We start from the raw sequence: 17,500 nt of genomic DNA on the forward strand, positions 1-17,500 counted from the left end.
CTATTTGCTTCTTGCCTTACCGTGTTTCCCATGAAATAGCTGCTGGACTTCTTTCTTTTTTCAGACAAATCTTCTGGTTGTTCTGCCCTGACCCCATTGTTTTGAAACAGAATTTTGGATGAAGAAGCTACTCTGATATAAGGAATGTTTTGGTTCTGCAGGTATGGCCAAGCTGCTGGGCCATTGGAAGCTGTTCATTTGATAATAGTTTAGTCATTTGAAATCTGGAGATAACAAGAATTAGGCCGGAAATTATTTGCCTGGAAGAAAGAAGGAAGCAGTACTTGAGTGGGTGACCCACTGTGGGTGATGGACTGCACCGTCGTGGTTTTTAGTGGTTGTCTTTGCACTTTGCCATTGTTTTAACAGGGCTCTTTGTCCATAATGAGGAATGCTTCTCTGGAAACACGCTAAATATGCTCAGGAAAAAATAAGCCAAGACCACACAGTGTTGTCTTCCTTGAACCTGCTCCTTGTGCTCCCGGAGAAGTCCACCTCTTACTGATTGTTTTGTTTCCTCCACGGTCTTACAGTGCTGTGTTCCAGGGCAAGATCTTGTTTGAAATCTGTGTCTCTCTATATAGGATTCCAATCAAAACTTTAATGGTACAGGGCAGTGAGTAGCATTTAATGACCTACAGTGCTATCACTTGAGTCTTTGGGGCATTGACATTGATTTTCCTTATCTTGGCATGTGAAGACAGGAGTCCCACTGCCTTCTTTAAAGTGTTTGCTGGTATGCACTGAGAGCACAGAATAAAGCAGACAGCGTCTTCCTGAGCATCACAGCTGGCCATGGGCACTGCCTTCCTTGGCAACCTCCATGTGGTCCCTACACATGGCATCATTAACTGCAGAAGACTGATCTGTTTGAGTGTCTGTGTGTTCTACTCAAGAGGTACATCTGTATGGTTGAGATTTGTGCTGCTTCCTGGGGATGAAATGTATCCAGGAGAGTTTCTATCCTTAATAATATGCTAAAAAGTAGAATGGAGAAAAGGTTGCAAAGGTTGTATGGAAAAGAGTAGGTCTTAATAAGTGTAAAGTTCTTAATCTCTTCCATAAACGCTCTGATTTCTTCTCGGTAGGTCTTACAAGGCAGCGTGGTTGGGGCATTCTGACATGAACTGTGGGGTGTTTTCAGCTCCTTGCAGCTCTCCTCTTTCTTTCAATCTGTGCCTACTGTCGTGCAGGCACTCCAGTGATAAGAGTCTAAATTAAACCACGTCAGGATGTGCTTCCCTATGAATTTTGAGCTTTAAAAGGCTGCTTTGTTCGCTCACTCGGCTGTGGGGGGAAAATGCAACGCAGGCATATGGCTATTTGAACTCTTTATTTGCCACATTTACAATATTAATAACACTGTTTCTAGAAGTTGTCACATCAAGTAAAAGATCTTCATTCCAGGCTGTCTTTTGGGGCCAAATTGAGACTGGATGCATGCATTTAATAAATTGTAGTCTCAAGTAGTCATTTTTGTAAATAATTAGCTTCAGTGGAAGAATAAGTTAGCATATTGTATGCATCTAATGTTGCAAATGTACATACAGCAAACTTTCCTATTAATCAACAGTCAAGCACTGTAAGTTGGGTCTCATACATAATGAATTGTTCTTAAACCTCATGGGTTTCATTGATAGAAAAATAAGAGAAAACACGAGCGTAGTAAGCTTTTGAATAAAATTTAACGAGATTGCTCTGCATCCTGTAATTGTTTTGGAATCATTAGAGACCAGATAATCCATCCACAGTTTTGGGGTGGCTTTAGTCTTCATCTATCAAAGAAAGGCTATTTAAATGACGTTCAGATGTTGATAAAATACATTTTTATTTGTTTCCGCAACGAAGGCTTCATTGAAAGTTGCTGCTGAATGTATGTGTGTTCCATAAAGAACAGGCATAGCTCAGCCTCATTTTCATGTTCCTGTTCTTAGCGATCCTCACATTTAGGAAGTAACACATCAGCTATTCCTCTTTGGAAAAAGCAGTTTGGGAAGACAACAGTCCACATTGCTCCTGCAGTGATGTGTGGGTCTGAGGAGCACGGTGGGGCAGCCTTTGCTTTTCAGGCACAGCAGATCTTTGTGCAGGTCCTGATTCCTGTTGGCTTCATATGCACGAGGCCAACCTGTGAAGTCAGCTTCACTCATTTGCAAAATGAAGTAAGGAAATGCTATTGAAAAAAGCTGGGAAATACCTAAACTTTTAAATTATATGTGCCACTCGTGTATATTTACTGGCAGAAGAGCTACTGCTCAGCTTCTGGGGGGTCTGCAGAGTGACTCAGGGTTCATGGCTCTCTGGGTGATCTTACATCTCCATCCAGAACTGTTCCCCGAGGTGATGGCAGAGTTCTGCTCTAAGTGGGCAGTATTTACTGAAAGGTTTTCCTCTCCAGCCATGGGCAGATCAATGGATTCATGGAATTATAGCAGAGAATTCCTTCTCTGATGTCAGCTCCATGAGTTGCATGCTCAGGAGGTGCCTGCCTGCTTTGGGCCTCAATGGCTGCTGGGGCAGTGGCTGAGGTCTGGTCCCCCTGGCTCCAAACAGGTCAGTCCAGCAGACCCCAAGGTCTCTCATGGTCTTACTGCTTGGGGAGGGTTTCTGTAATCTCTTTTCATTTGTTGTTATTGTTTTGGGGGATTTTTGAAGAAAGAAAAAAGAATTTGGTAACATCACTAATCGAGATGGAAATGTGTGTTGTTGTGTTTGGTTGTGTTTTGTAGGTGTTTTTTCTTTCTGCAGTTGTGTTTCTTCCCTCTGTCCCCTCTTTTTATCAATGCATTCCTAGCAGAGCATTCTTCATTCTTATTCGGCGTATCTTGATAATTTTTGGACCTTTGTGATGTCACTAAGAATTCCTATGACCAATGCAGTGTAAGAATACGCATGTCCCACTGGCAGTAATCCTTCCTATTTACCTCAACCTGCAGCTTCTCCTCGGACTGGGGATGCTGGGTGTTTTGCTGCCCTATACGTGTGGTTACAAATTTCTAGAGCCAAAACTCTCATTATTAGGACCAATACATTTAGATTTTACTATACCCAGATTTCTATGATAGGAGATTGGGTAAAACCAGGCACTCCATGTCTTTTTCCCATTTCTTATTTTCTGTTTATTTTAGGTCTTTATTCCTGCTGTTCTCTGAGTGGAAGTGTTGTAGTTATAGTAATATAATAATGCAATTATCCGAGCCTGCCCGTCTGTGCCGGTGGCCCTTTGCTGAGTGCAGTCTGTCTGCACAGGGAGCTGCAATTTCTGTGTTAGTTGGGGAGCTTTTTTGTTTTGTATTTAAAATGAATTGAAATAAAGGGGGATCTTCATTAGCTCAGCATCTGTAGCACTCCACAGACTTCTTAGGCAAACCACTAGAGGGTGAGGTGGGCATCAATGGATAAAGTGTTCAGATGTAGGAGGCTACAGGGCTCGCATCATCTGCTGTGTTCAACCCAGCAATTGGGTACATAACTTTTGTTTATATAGATACACAAATACCTGCATGCATATGTAGCAGGTGCTGATACAACACTGTCATAGCATTTTCCTAGCTTTCCCTTCAGGAAACTGCCAGCAGAGCCATTAGGACATATTTTCCTTAGTGTAATTCACATGACTCAAGGTACATCTTGTAATGTTTCACTTACGTGTTACTAAGAGCTGACGAAGGCAAAAAGATACTCAGAAATAAAAGGAATGATTAGAATCCCAGCAATGTAGGAGGTGGCTGCCCACTGAGGCTCTTCAGTATGAGACACAGCATTGCTCTGGTTTTCCTGACAGATCAGCTATTGAGAACGATACTGAAGCCAATTTGCTGCTTGCACCATCGGTTTGGAAGCATGTTAGATACTTCCAAGTCTTGGCAAATGGTTTGGAAGGAGTCTGCTAAAGTGAAACAGGTGACGTTGCTGAGTTTCTCCTCTCTTGTTAAAGCTGTGTTTTGCTTTATTTTCTTCGCAAACTCCTAAGGCATGGAAGGGAATGGCTGGGACAGGAACCTCACAGGGCAGATCTCAGCTGCGTGAAAACAACCAACTTCAAAAAGCAACAATTACTCAGTGACCAGGTAAAAATAAACCAGGAATGGGGCCATAGTGAGACTCCAGGTAGCACCCAGCAGCAGCCAATAATGATTCATGGGTGGAATGGGGTGTTGAGAAGGAAGCCGAACGCTGAGCAGAGGGAGAACACTTTCCCGTAACCTCTTTAGCCTTGGTTTTTGAAATGTACATGTGGTTTAGTCGGACCAAAGTGTGGCTTTGAAGCCTCAGAAAAGGCTTTTAGAGGCAGCTGGTGCTTTAAGTTGAATTTTTAATGACGAGGCAGTTTGCAGAAGGAGTTCTGCCATGCAACTTCAGGAGGAGGAGGAGGAGCAGGAGGGGAGTAGGGCTGCTAGGAGGTGCCTTTGCATTAATGATGTTCTGTCTTTTTCTTTGTTAGTGCTGTCCAGTCTCAGGAATGGTTGTTAGTGTTTCTAACCAAGCAAAATAAGATAGTGTTTTCACACTTCTGCCACAGAGAACCTCTCAGTATGTATGTTGGTGAATCAACTTTGTATCCTACAGGACAGGCAATACTTGGACACCATACTTGCATACTTGGATACTTGCATACTTGGAGAGGAGAGCTGCTCCAGCCCTCTGAGCATCTTAGCACCCACCTCTGGACCCACTTCATGTCCTTCCTGTGCTGGGGGCCCCAGGCCTGAAAGCAGCACTGCAGATGGGGCCTCACAAGAGCTTTGGTTTTCATGACTTGTGGCAGTAGGCAGAAATCAGAGGTGTGGAGATGGCAAAGTGATGGGATAATGGCAGTGATGGGAGCTGATGGCTCCTGCTTCGAGCAGGGCATGGGCAGGCCTTGCAGGCTGCAGTGCTGCAGGCAAGAGGGCCCAGCTCGTGGGCTGCTGCTGCAGAGCCATGAGGGGATGTATTCCTTTGCTTTTACAACAGTATTATAGCCCAAATCATTTCCAGGCTCCCGAGTATGTGAAGCAAGATGATGTGAAAACCATAAGGTTGCTGTAGTGCTGAGTGCTTTCTATGCTCTTCTGGATAAATGGAGCAGAAAAGTCTCCCAACTTCTCTTGGAGATTTCAGAGGCATTATTATATTCTGTAGTTATGATATTGTCGTAGCTCTAACAATCCACAGTAAAACTGAGCCCTATTCTGCTGAGCATCGTGCGTGTGCGGAATCACTGATGATCCTTGGTGCTGGGAGCTTGGCTTGAGGTCTGTGTCATGCACATATTCATCTGGGAATGTTTATACACAGATTGTCCAGGCTGGATGTGGCTCTGGGCAGCCTGTGCTGCTGGTTGGTGACCCTGCACACAGCAGGGGGTTGGAGCTGGATGAGCACTGTGGGCCTTTGCAACCCAGGCTGTTCTATGGTTCTGTGATTCTCACACCTGTGTTTTTGTTTGTTTGTTTTCCTAGAAAAGAGATTACTAAGTAGCAAAGAAACATAAAGTAGAGATCGGTTTCATAAAGCAAATTGATAATGTAAGGGGATGGAGGACTGCACTTAATTTCTAGCAAACTAGATCCAAAGCTGGTTCTTCTTTTCCATTTTTCCTGCACTCCAAGCCATCAACTTGTCATATTCTTCTACTGCTGGAGAATTTTAATTGTCCGCCTCCGTGTCCCCCTTCTTCTCTGCCACTTTCTAATCAGTAATTACGTGGCCTTCAGTGGTTAAGAATTAATCAGAAAACGAATTGGGGCTGGGGGAAAATTGCAGGGCCGTTTGATCACACAGCAGCCAAGCGAGAGTTCTGCTTCCGAGAGTAACCCCGGGACAGCTCCTGCCTGCACATCATTTGTGCTATCCGGAGGCAGGGCCGGGTGGTTGCCTGATTACACGGCTGTCCTGGTGTGCTCGGCTCCGTCGGCTTTTGTGGATGAAGCATCTGAAGGCATTGGGTCTTTTTGTGAAGGTGCCTTATGGCAAAAGCAGGCCTGGTGTCTTTTATGCCATTACTGGTACACGATGCAGTTCATTTTCTCAGGCTTTCTGCTAGGAGGTAACTGAGAAAGGATTTCCTCTCCATCGCGGTACATCTCGAGCGTAGCAGTGAGTTGATTTTACATTTTCCCCACAACTCTATGGCAGAATTGCTGTGGTTTTCTCTTGCTGTCCCTCATGTATTCTGCTATTTCTGCAGTTTTCTCTCGTTTCTACCCCTTTGTGACACATCCAACCAATTGCAGCGCACTGTTTTGTTGAGTTTCACCAGCAGAACTTGTTTGGGGCTCCAGATGCATTTCCAGCTGGGGGAAAAGAAAAGCTGCAGTATCAGGATGCATCAGGATGGTGTAGCTGAGGTTTGTCAGATCCAGGTACAAGGCTGCTGGCAGGGCTTGCTGGTCTGGCAGCTGCTCTTGGTGTTGTCTCCATATTGCTCTCCAGGTGGTTTCATGCTCCTGGGCTGTTTGGTTACAGATGTGCTGAATACAGTCCATGTGGTTCTGAGTGGTCTCATAGAGAGGCAGGAGAGCACCGTGATCTCCTCCCTGCCACTGCTGTGCCTAACCCAGGGCTTACAGCTCAGGGAACAGGGCTGGAATGTCTGCAGATGTGGTGCTCATGTTCTCCATGCTCTCATACAGGCATTGCACTTCTGTAGAAAAAGAAGAAAAAAGCAGCTGGAGAAAAAGGACATTTTCATTTGCGGGTGCTTTCTGTTCGTTTGCTTTGCTCTTCAGCATCCTGAAAGCATGAGCTGCCATTGAAAATCAAATGAGTTCTCAATTGCTTCCTTCCAATTCAATAAGAGGAGGAAAGCAGAAACCTGCCAACGTCGCTGGAAGGAGTGGCGGAAGAGGAAAGCGCTGGCTCTGCAGAAAGCTGCTTCCTCTTCTTCTTTCCCCAGGAGGGCTCTGGAGGCTGTGCTGTGCCCGTGGGTGCATGGAGGAACCTCTCTCCAACCCCACGGAGACCCAGGATTTGTCTTCCACCAGGCTGGGGTGGTTTCCTTCTATTGCTCCCTGAGGTTTCCCAGTTAAGTGTGGTCTTTCCTTCTCACCCATTCTTTATTTTCTTACAGCAGGTCTGAACAACCTCACATCACCATGGCAGATCAAGAGGTGATGTGGTAACGATGGTAATGGGAGGACAGTTGGACTAGATGATCTTGTAGGTCCCTTCCAACCTTGTGACTCTATGATTCTGTGCTGTGGGTGAAGTTGTGTTACTGCTCTGATGACTCTCCTTGCTTTCAACAGAGAAAAAGAAAGCTTTGGAGTCTTTGCCTCGGGATCAGATGTTTTTGAGATCATTAAGAGTATGAATGTTTGCTTTCGTCATTGACAGCCTGACATCTCTGCCCACAGGACGGAGGCTCCAGTGCGCTGTGAGCTGCGTGGCAATGTGACCTCCATGCCGGAGCCGCTGCAGCAGTGTGCAGCCTGGCTGAGCGCCTACTTCTGTGAGCCCAGCAGGACGGAGCAGCTGCCCCTGCCACCCTTCCACCACCCCATGCTGCTGCAAGGTCAGTGCCTGGCTCGTGGTAGCTGCAGAGGGGTTCGTTTGGGAACACACACACAGCCTATGGGCTGGCTGCCCCCAGCAATGCATCCATAGGTATGGACACCTCCAGGGATGGGGCACCCACATCTCTGTGCATCTGTGTTATCCAGTTTGGACACGTGTAGATGTCAAACAAGTGCTGTTATGAAGTAGGTAGGATGGTGGTGTATTTAGAGGGAAACATGACCTGAGAAAAGCTCCTCCTTGTCATTCCTCATTCACTGGTGTGTTTTTCTGAAGGCCTTGTGACAGGAATCAATCACATGAAATGAGATAAGCCACAGGACTAAAATCATCAGAACAGAAGTGAAAGAAAAGCAACAACAACAAACACTGAAGTCTGTTTTTTGCAGTGGCTTCTTGTCTATCCATGAATGGAATCATTTCCCAGTGAATTCAGTGCTCACTCTCTAATATCTATTCTTAATTGATTGGATTTCATTATAACACATCACCAAAAAGAGGCTTATATCTCCTGTGCTATCAAAGGTAGGATAGCTGTGTTTTTCACATGAACCCCAAGTTATACATACACTTCTTCTGTGTGGTTCTAAGCGGAAGGCACTTTGTACATATGGGTGCATAGGTTTGTATTTGAAATTGTAGGAGGAATATATTGGTAAAAAGATGGCCAATTTTACGTGTGGAAAGGAGCAGCTGTTCTTACAGGCACACATTTGCAAAACTCAGCTGTGTCTGCTGCTAATTGCTGGCTTTATTCAAATTCTTATAAATAATAGGTTTCTTCTTGCTGCTGCTCTTTCTCATTCCTAAATATCTGATGGCAGCTGCAAGGAGCAGAACAAAACCAAAATGCAGTTGTTCTGTTGTTATGCAGATCATCAGACTCGTTTTCTAAGGGCGCGAGTCATAAATCGTATGAAATCTGCAGAGTACCTTTATTTTAATGGTGAACTCCTATATGGATTATTTCACTTTTAGAAAGCAGCTCAATGTGACGTCTTTTGGACTCAGATTACGAGGTATGGGCTGAGTTTAACATTTAAACTTAAATGTTTTGAGTGTTGCACTCCTGTGAGTGTTTGTACCATTTGGGTGTTCCCTCTTGCTTTTTCTTTCTTTCATACTGTGGATGAAAATGATACAGGAAGGAATATGGCAATGCGTGTCAAACCTTGAAGAAGCTGTTCTAACATTATTTAGTAGAAACACAGGTTGAAAGCTGCATCATCATGGTTTAAATTGCACATTTCAGTATGTCTGCAAGTGAGAGTTGCAGTACTGCTAAGCTAAGGATTTAGTATTTATTTACTTCTTCCACATTTACATTTGAAAGTGCCTGTTCATTTCTCCAGGCACTTAAAAATGCAGAATAAACATAAGCATGAGGACCCGCCACCAGGAAGGCTTTTCTCCTCGTGTATCTCTGCCCATCCACAGCCCTTGTACCGTATCACAGCCTGGGGCTGCAGCCACCTGCAGTGCTGTGCTGTGACCCTGGGTGACACGAGTTCCATCAGCAGTGCCTTTGTGATAAGGACTGATGCTTGGCTATTTTCTTTCTTCTTAGTCGGTGCTCTGTTCAAACTGTATTGTTTTTTCTGTGTCTGAGGACAGTAGGAGTTCTGCTTTTCTTACAGCTGAGCGTGTTTACAAGAGGACTCTTAAAAATATGAAGTGCTTTCAGGATGAAGCACTTCGCAATAAGTGATTGCTTTCCTGCACTTACTTTTGTGCCAAGTGTTAAGGCACAGCTCCTTAGGTAGAGATAGATAACGTAGATAAATACATTAACAATTAACTTAGTGGTAGCAGAAGAGAGACTGGTGAATTCAGAAGGTCCAGGAGCACTCCTGCAGGTGGTCGTTGGCCAAAGCAATGATCCCACTGTGTGCTTTTCTTCCTCTGAGCCCCTTCCCGTAGTTGTTGTGCTGCAGACATAGAGCAGTGCTGTCATCATGCTGCCATAACTCAGCTTTCATGCATGTATGCGTTACTGCTGCCCCAGCAGCCTGAATTCTGGCTCCGGATGCTCATCTCGTGTCCTTGCTTTCCCAAAACGCCTTCAGCTCTTTAAAAAGGGGAAAGGCATGTAAGAGCACTGCAAACACAGAGCGAAGTGCTCCTCCTCGTAATCCATCAGGGCTAAGTTTGACTCTGAAGCACCAGTGCTGCAGCACAGCCTGGGAGCTGAGCGCTGCCTCCTCCACACCTGCAGAAGCTGTTGATGCACCAGCTGGCTGCTCCCAGCAAATGCAGCTGGTTCCTTTGCTGTTGGCAGCGTGGATTTGGTTTTGTTTTGTTGTGGTTTTTTAATCTAATTGAAAGCTGGATTTTCCAATGGTTGGTCTGGTGCTCAATGTCAAATTTCAGCAACATAGGGAAAAGGAGGTATGTCCCACTTCTCTGCAGTGACTTCAAGGTGCTACACCTCTGGCAAACCTCTGCACGTTTATCATAGAGAGTGATTAATTGTTCTTAATGTACCATGGCCATTAGTGCCCGCTGTGTATGATGAAGAACAACGGACCTTGTTACTGTTTTGAAGCCTATGCATGAGTTGTTTGATTTGTGACTTCTTGAAATGGTAAAGGAAATGCTAAATTGGCCAATCATGAATTTCCTGGCTTCTCCTTATTTGTGCCTTACAAACCTGCTGCTCGAGACCACGGCGAGCGTCGCAGCACCGGGTACTGCAGCAGGGAGCAGTGCCGTGTTTGCAGACCAGATGGCTTATTAGAGCAACAAGAGCAGAGGAAATTGGACACACACAAGAGTTTCCCTTTGCCCTGTGACAAGCAGCAGCCCTGGGGCTCTGCTCTTTGCATGCCACGCCGTGCCCAGCTGCCCTCACTGCTGGATGAGCTCCTTTTGCTTTGCAGAGCTGTGGTTCTGTGTTACCTGTGTTACCCATACTTGTGCTGCAGGTATGGGCCTGAGGTGGAGGTGTTTTCTGGATGTCCAGCTTGTGCACCTGCTTGCACATAAGCTGCATGCTTCCATGTCCATGCAAGGGAGGAGGACCTTGGTCCTCTGCCTGCAATTAAGGGCAGAAAAAGCAGTGCAGAAAGCCAGAGCAGGAGCAATATGAGGATGGAGGCCAGGGAGGTGAGTTTTGCAAGCCAGCTTAGCAGCTGAGATTTCCCGTGTATAATGCATGTTATTCATCCAAGAAGGGATATTGATGAAACACCTCATACATAATGGGAGCAGAGTCTTCAAAGACAGCGGCGGTGCCTCCATTCCCCCTTCAAGATGACTTCGCACCGTGCCCAGGCCTGTAATCAATAATTACCCTGTGATTTCCTGGGAGCCTCCTCTCTCAGAAAGGAGAATTACAGCACGGCAGACAGCGAGCCTGGCGCAGGCACCGCTAAGGGTGGCAAAGCAAGCTGTGAAATGCTGCTTCCCCACTAAAGGAATGCCTTGCCATCTGAGCTTCAGGGCACCACTGTGGGATGGGACTTTGTCCTCCAGCTGATAGGAGAGCCACGCTCCTGTGACTGGTCTGGTGTGCTTGTAGGATCGCTCCCTTCAGAAAGAACCTGGACAGAAAACCCTCCCATTGACAGCATCTCGCTGCTCCTTCACCTCCCTGCCAGTGGGAGCACTTCTTTGTTTCTTTGCTTTTGCACATCCTAAACTATTAGGAAAAGTATGCACCAAATTAAGATTAAAAAAAAAACAAACCACAAACCGAAGAGAAAGAAGCAGATATTCTGCATTCTGTCTGTAACTCAGCAAAGAGCAAAGTGTTCCCTTCCTTTCTGTGCTTGAAATGCTCAAATGACATGCAAGTTTTCTGAAGACAGTGGGGCTGTTGCTCTGGTTGACTTCTGAGACATCAGACCCAACATGTCCTGAGTGCCTACGTTAGAAAGAAGTATCTTTTAGAGGCTGCATTGCTTACCTTTAATACCATGCACAGTGTATCCTATTACTGTGTGCAGGGTATCCTAAGAGAAATTTTTTCTCTCTCATGCAGTTTAACCAAATAGTATTTCAATATGTAAAACTTACTAAAATAAGAAATAGCATTTACAGTATGAAGACCAACACAGGTCTCTTTTCCTTTGCTTTATGTTGAAACTAATAAACAACTGTAGCAGTCATTGACCTCATTGAGATACTACCTAGTTAAGCTTAGGGGTTAATGGGACAGCAGTTCAGTACTCCAATACAACAAGAAAAGATGTGACTAGTTAAAAAGTAGTTCTTTAAGTCATGAGAGTGAGCAAACTCCTTTTTAAGAACCCCAGAAGCAGAGGATGTAGGGCTGAGGCTTCCAAGGCACAGTGAGGAGAAACCACAGCAAAAAAGATGCCTGAACAGGAGGAAGGTGCTCGAGGATGTCAGGCACCAGGGCAGCCTGACAGATACCCACTGTCCATCCTGAGGTCACCGCCTGGTGGCTGTGAGCATTTTGTGTAATGGACAGTAACATGTAGTGTCATGTTTTGGTGAATTGCAGCCTTGAGAAGAGTGTGAGACACTGGGAATTAAGGGTGAGAACAGGTGAGAAATGGAAAGGATGCATTTGACCTCTGATAGATTTTTATTAAGCTGAAGGAAACATGGATCCATAGCAGAAGTAACCATAGGCATTTTAAGTGCATCTTCAACTTCAGAGTTTTCTTCTGACTTTTAGAGTTATATGTGCCCGGTGTTAGCAGTGCAGTAAATATCAACGTGAATGAAATTTTCACAATACTGCTGTCTTTATTAACTTGTAATTTTTAACGTGATGGCCTGTGGATATGAGATGCATCTATAGAGACATAAGGCTCTACAGAGCTTTACGTAATTTTAATATTCCTCAATCCTGTGTATGTCTTCTAACTTTATTTTCCCTTTTCAATTAAATTGCACTTAATTTTAAGTGACTGTTCTGCCATCACCTAAGTTACCTAAATCCATATGCAGCATCTATAAATGCTCTGGCTGGGCTGGAGCTTGCAAGGCTGATTGGCAGCTGAAGAATATGGGGCAAATAATTACCTCTGCCTCTTATCAGACAAGACAGTTATCACCTTCACTCTTCTTCCCAGTTACTAGATGTGTGTTGGTTTGCTGTGTGGTAATAGAGAAGAGAGTAGGAAAGACATTGTGCCATGGTGGGTTTGTTTTTTTTTTTCACTTTTGTTTTCAATTTTTGGATAAGGTTTTGTAGGAAGGAGTTTTAAAAATCGTTTTTGCTATGGGCAAGCCAGTGTAATGGTGTAACTCAGCCAAAATGCTGTTTCTCTTTTAAAACAGAATGGGAGCCTCTTTGCAATCAAAACCTTTATGGCTTTTCCCACAAGAGGGAAAAAAATATTCTTAGGATATAGTGCATGCAGTTATGCTGAGACACATAGGTCTTCCTGCAGCCTGCCCATGGTGAAAGCCACCTCCGTAGGATGCTTCTTTGTAAAGTCAGTGTGTTTAGAGACTGCTTATGAGGTGTAGATAAAAAGGTGGGTACTGAAGGAGGAGAAAAACAGTAACATGAACTTTCTCTACCTGGAGTTGTGTCATCACCACCTGTAGGCCTGAGCATCCTGCTCTCACTGCAGCCCAGTGAGGAGTAAGTTTTGTTTAATTCCTTCTTCCTTGGAGTTGTTTGCATACTTGATCCGCTCGCAGGCCCATGTAACCCTTGTACCCTATTTAATAGAATGCATACTCAAGAGAACAGAAAATAGTTTCGTTAAAATATTCCCCCTATCTTGCCTGATGAGCTTTCAGCCAAGTTTTACGTATCAATGGGAAATAGCATCAATATGCACTCAGACAGTTTCCTGTGTCAGTGGTAACGTGTTTAATGTGACAGCTGCTGTCACAGCCACCCTGTTTTCTAAAGGCTATTCTTAACATTTTCCAGAAAGCAAAAATATAATGATGTTTATAGCACCCTCTATGTTAGGGCACGTAGATGGGTGTATTTGAGAGGAAGCCATTTTCTACCATAGCTATTTGCTGCTTGACCTAAGAGTGCCACTTTCTGACCCAATTACGTGATCTTTTGCTGTATCTTCTTTTGGAGCTTGTGAATCTTGGAGCTGACCAATATATCCTGGGGAAAGCAGGGACTTGTTTAACTGCAGAAATGCACTTTTCACTAGGAATTTGCATCCCGCGCTCTTCTCAGAATAAAATATGCAAGAACCAACATAAATGGCACACTCTTTTTTTTCTTTCTTTTTTTTTCCCCATGAATTGAGTCTTTGATGTTCAAGAGGAGCCAGTATTAAAGGACATCCCTAGAAGGCTGTAGAAATTGTTCCTATTTATGACAAATGTAAAATAGTACAAATCTAGCTGAATGTGATGGTGTCATTAGTTTGTGAATCGCATCCTTGAAAATAACTGTGGAGGAGCCAAATCGGTTTAAAAGAAGATAACAAAATGGTTTAAGCTACTTAGGTTGAATGCCAATTATATTTTAATATTCAACTGAGCATATTTTACTAAGAAAAAAGGCAGCGTCGACGCATGCATAACTCATTGGCAGCGTCGACCAGCTGTGCCACTCTTCTCTTCGAATCACTTTGTGCATTTTAGTAGCATGGTAATTTAGTAGAGAACTACCTGAGTGATGGCATTTTCAATGAGCAGGTAATCTACAGAGAATTTTTATATGGTTATGAGTTCTGTGCTTCAGCCTGGCAACACAAAAATACATCAAGACCAATTACGGTATCAACTTTCAGCGTGATACCCTTGCCACGCAAGTGCATGTATTTCTGCCCCAGGCATTTCAAATTGCATCTAATTTGAAATCTTTGGGGTTTTAATTAAATTTCAGAATATATGGAATTCTTCATTAGTACCTGCTCTGAATAGCAGATTATACTTCTCTCAGTCTCTCGTTAAAGAAGTAGGCTGTGGTAAATAGCGTGTTCAAGAACTGATCATTTGTGGTGCCTGGATATTGGGAACAGAAATAGTGAAATGCAAAATAATATCAAAAAGATTATTAGTCCAGTGAGGGACTCTTGATTTGTATTTTAATGGAATTTTACATTTCTCTTAATGATTTGCAAATTGTCCTCTGATTATAAGATGCATTAAGCTTTTCATTTTAATGGAGAGACACAGCCATTAGCAGAATTTTTTTTCTGTCTTCTTTTTAGAGTGCTTCCCTGCAGCAGATAAATATTGAAACCATTAACACCTTTTGATGTACTTTATAGTACTGCAGCTTGGACCAGTACGGGAATGAATGTGGCCTTTTATATTTTAGCACTTTGCTTGGAGCTCACGATTGTCTTTGCGTGGGTGAACAATGACTGAAGCTGTACGTTCTGAGGCAGCGATGAAATAATGTGTATTTCCCTGTAATTAATGTTCCAAATGTTTCAGTGAATGTCATTCATATTTAATGCGGAAGGCAAAAGTAAAGCCAACAAAAGTCGAGATCTGAAATTCAGATTGAGAGTGCTGTGACCTCAACTCTGACCACCCTTTAAGGGAGGAGGATCACAGTGTCTCCTAGCAGGATTTCGTATGGATTTACAAACAATTTCTCAATGGTGAAGTAACAAACATGTTCTTTGTTGCTGACACAGGAATGTACCCTCTTCGTTTGTCAATCTGAAAGTCAAATTTCCTGCTAGCTTTCAGCTTAACGTGAGTCCTTAATGTTGTATAAACACGTTTGTGTCTGTGCTGATTTCATTGGGTTTGTCAGAAAGGCATGGAAGTGGGGAAGAGCCTCTTTTGTGGCAGGCTGTGAGACATACGTAGTATTTTTATGATGCTGCAGCTTTACGCATAATAATACGCAGTAATAAGCTCTGTCTGATAAGGGAAATGCATACCTGTTAAACTCACCAAATTATTAAAATCCTTGCAATATTCTTCAGGTCCTCCAGAAAAGCAAATCGTTCTTTAAGAGCCAGTGGGCAGCTGCACTCATTTCCCCACCCCACATGCCTCGTACTCCCCACGTAAGCCAGGAGGTCTCTGAGCCCTGCGGAGGCGTTTCCTCTTGGCCCATTAGCTCTTTCTGCGAGGGTTTCCGCCAAAAAAGGTGGTTACTTTAGGGCTGCTTATTAATTTAGCGGAGTCTAGTCTCTGGAAAACCATCAGGGGTCACTGATAGGACTTCTCCCGTGCTTGCTTCCAGGATGTCTGTTTAAATAATTTGAATCTCGGGAATTCAAATTGCAGTTCATTTAGCAGTGCTCTGTGTGTGATGGCAGTGTTATCAGTCAAGAGGCTAAGTAACTTCATGAAATTGCACTTTATGTCTTCACACTTGTTTTGCTGACTGCTTAAATGTGTACTCCTTAGCAAAGAGGGGAAAAAAAGTACTGTAACTTCGAAGTGGAAGCCAGAAAATGCAAAGAATTAATTGCTGCTGCTTTCTTATGTGCCTTGAAAAAAGATGCTGCATCATTTGTGAATTAGTGCTTGCAAAGTGCTACGTAAGTGTTTAGCCTCATGCATTAGATATTTATAATTCAATAGCAATTTAATACAAACTGAAAAAGAAAGCCAGTACTTTGATACTGACTTAATTTGTATGTAGTAAGCAAATAGTTTCATTTTATTACAGTTAAGCGACTTAATGAATATTATTTTTAACATGCCCGTTTACAAAGAAACTTAAGGAAATCTAAAGAAATTGCTGTTCATGGTTTACGCAGACAACTGAAGATCTTGTAATTTTCTTTGTTCACATAATGGAGCACATTTGCATTACATTTTGCTTTAATTACAAAAATTAAAGCACATTAATTTTCTAGGGCAGGTTATCTTTGGTAACAGGATCTTCACAAAGCAACTGAGGGTGCAGATTTCTTGATCCAGAGTCATGTGGGAGTTGGTATTTAGGGCCACGTCGAGAAACGAAACTGTGAAAACACCTCATCAATGTAATTCTGAGTGGAATTACAGAGAAAAAAGGCAATTACTCTTGAAGCAGCAGAAACTGCAGGAGAGATGATGGTGCCTCATGGCCCACCTGTGTGGGACACACACCAGCACTTAGTCTGCCTGATGGGGACCACCGCTGCTTGTGGTTTGATGTGTTCTCCTGCTGGAAGTGCTGTTGGTTGGTGGTTACAAAGAGTGTTGTGGGGTTTTTTGTTTGTTTTTTGCATTTCGGGACCTTGAACCAGAGTTCAGGATGGTTTGAAATATTGATGTTAGTAAGCCGAATTTATGGCATCCATTGGAAGTCGTGCTTGATCAACATGTGTGAGTGTGGTTGAATTCACATGTTATTTTGAGTTTTGCTAATATCAAAATGGCAGTTCCAGCATACCATAAATCTTCAGAAACTTCTGCAGAACCTCCCTGCCTGTTTGAGTTTAACTGCAACCAGATGGTCCTACCTGCCCTTCCTCAGTCCCTCTGTAATTAGGAAACAGCATCTTCTGCGTTTTATTTAGTGGCTGCAGATAGGTTTGTATGTCATGTTAACAGGACAAGTCCGAAGGGCTGGATCACAGTGGCATGAAGCTGTGTTTTTGTTGTGTCCCAGCGATGCAGATTGAGGTAAATTGAATTTACTTAATGGTTTTTGCTTGGGAGAAGGAGACAAGCAGCTTTTGCAGTCTGGGCATCAGCTAAAGCACTTGTAATGGGCAGTAATAAGAATGCCAAGAACCGAGAAAAAAGGAAGGTTGAGGTGGGGCTAGGAGTTCCACTTCAGTGCACTGGCAGTAATCACTCCGTTCTGAGTCAGATTGTGGCCAGTTGTGCTCTCTTGTCATGCATGGACCTTTCCATGGGGATTTGTATTGCTGTGCCAGAACCAAGTTCAGTTCCCAGGTTCAATCTGCAAATCGTGGCTGAGGGGGAGAGTTCAGAAGACACCCCAGTAAAGTTCTTGGTGAGCAACTGATCTCTTTGGCAAATGAAACAGAAGTCCCTTATTTACTTCTGTCCTGGATGGAAAAGAGAAAGTCACTTAAAAGTTGCAGTAAGGTCAGTGTGTGGAGGAACTATTCTGTGTCCTGTCCAAAATAAGAATGTACTGTGGCCTTTAATGCTGATGAATACGGAAAGATAA

General features: G+C 43.6%; 1 protein-coding gene across 6 annotated transcripts in view; it reads left to right on the plus strand.

Moving 5' to 3' along the window:
• MGMT (O-6-methylguanine-DNA methyltransferase) overlaps positions 1 to 17,500 on the plus strand; it is a 124,414-nt gene that overhangs the window by 89,741 nt on the left and 17,173 nt on the right. For all 6 annotated transcript variants that reach the window (XM_015867618.3, XM_085555407.1, XM_085555406.1 and 3 more), the window contains one exon: positions 7,341 to 7,498. In XM_015867618.3, the coding sequence (XP_015723104.2) occupies positions 7,341 to 7,498 (158 nt within the window). The remainder of the gene's footprint in view (positions 1 to 7,340; positions 7,499 to 17,500) is intronic.

Source organism: Coturnix japonica, chromosome 8 (genome assembly GCF_054131305.1).
Source record: "Coturnix japonica strain WE chromosome 8, WE-NBRP24, whole genome shotgun sequence".
NCBI classification, from domain to species: Eukaryota; Metazoa; Chordata; class Aves; order Galliformes; family Phasianidae; genus Coturnix; species Coturnix japonica.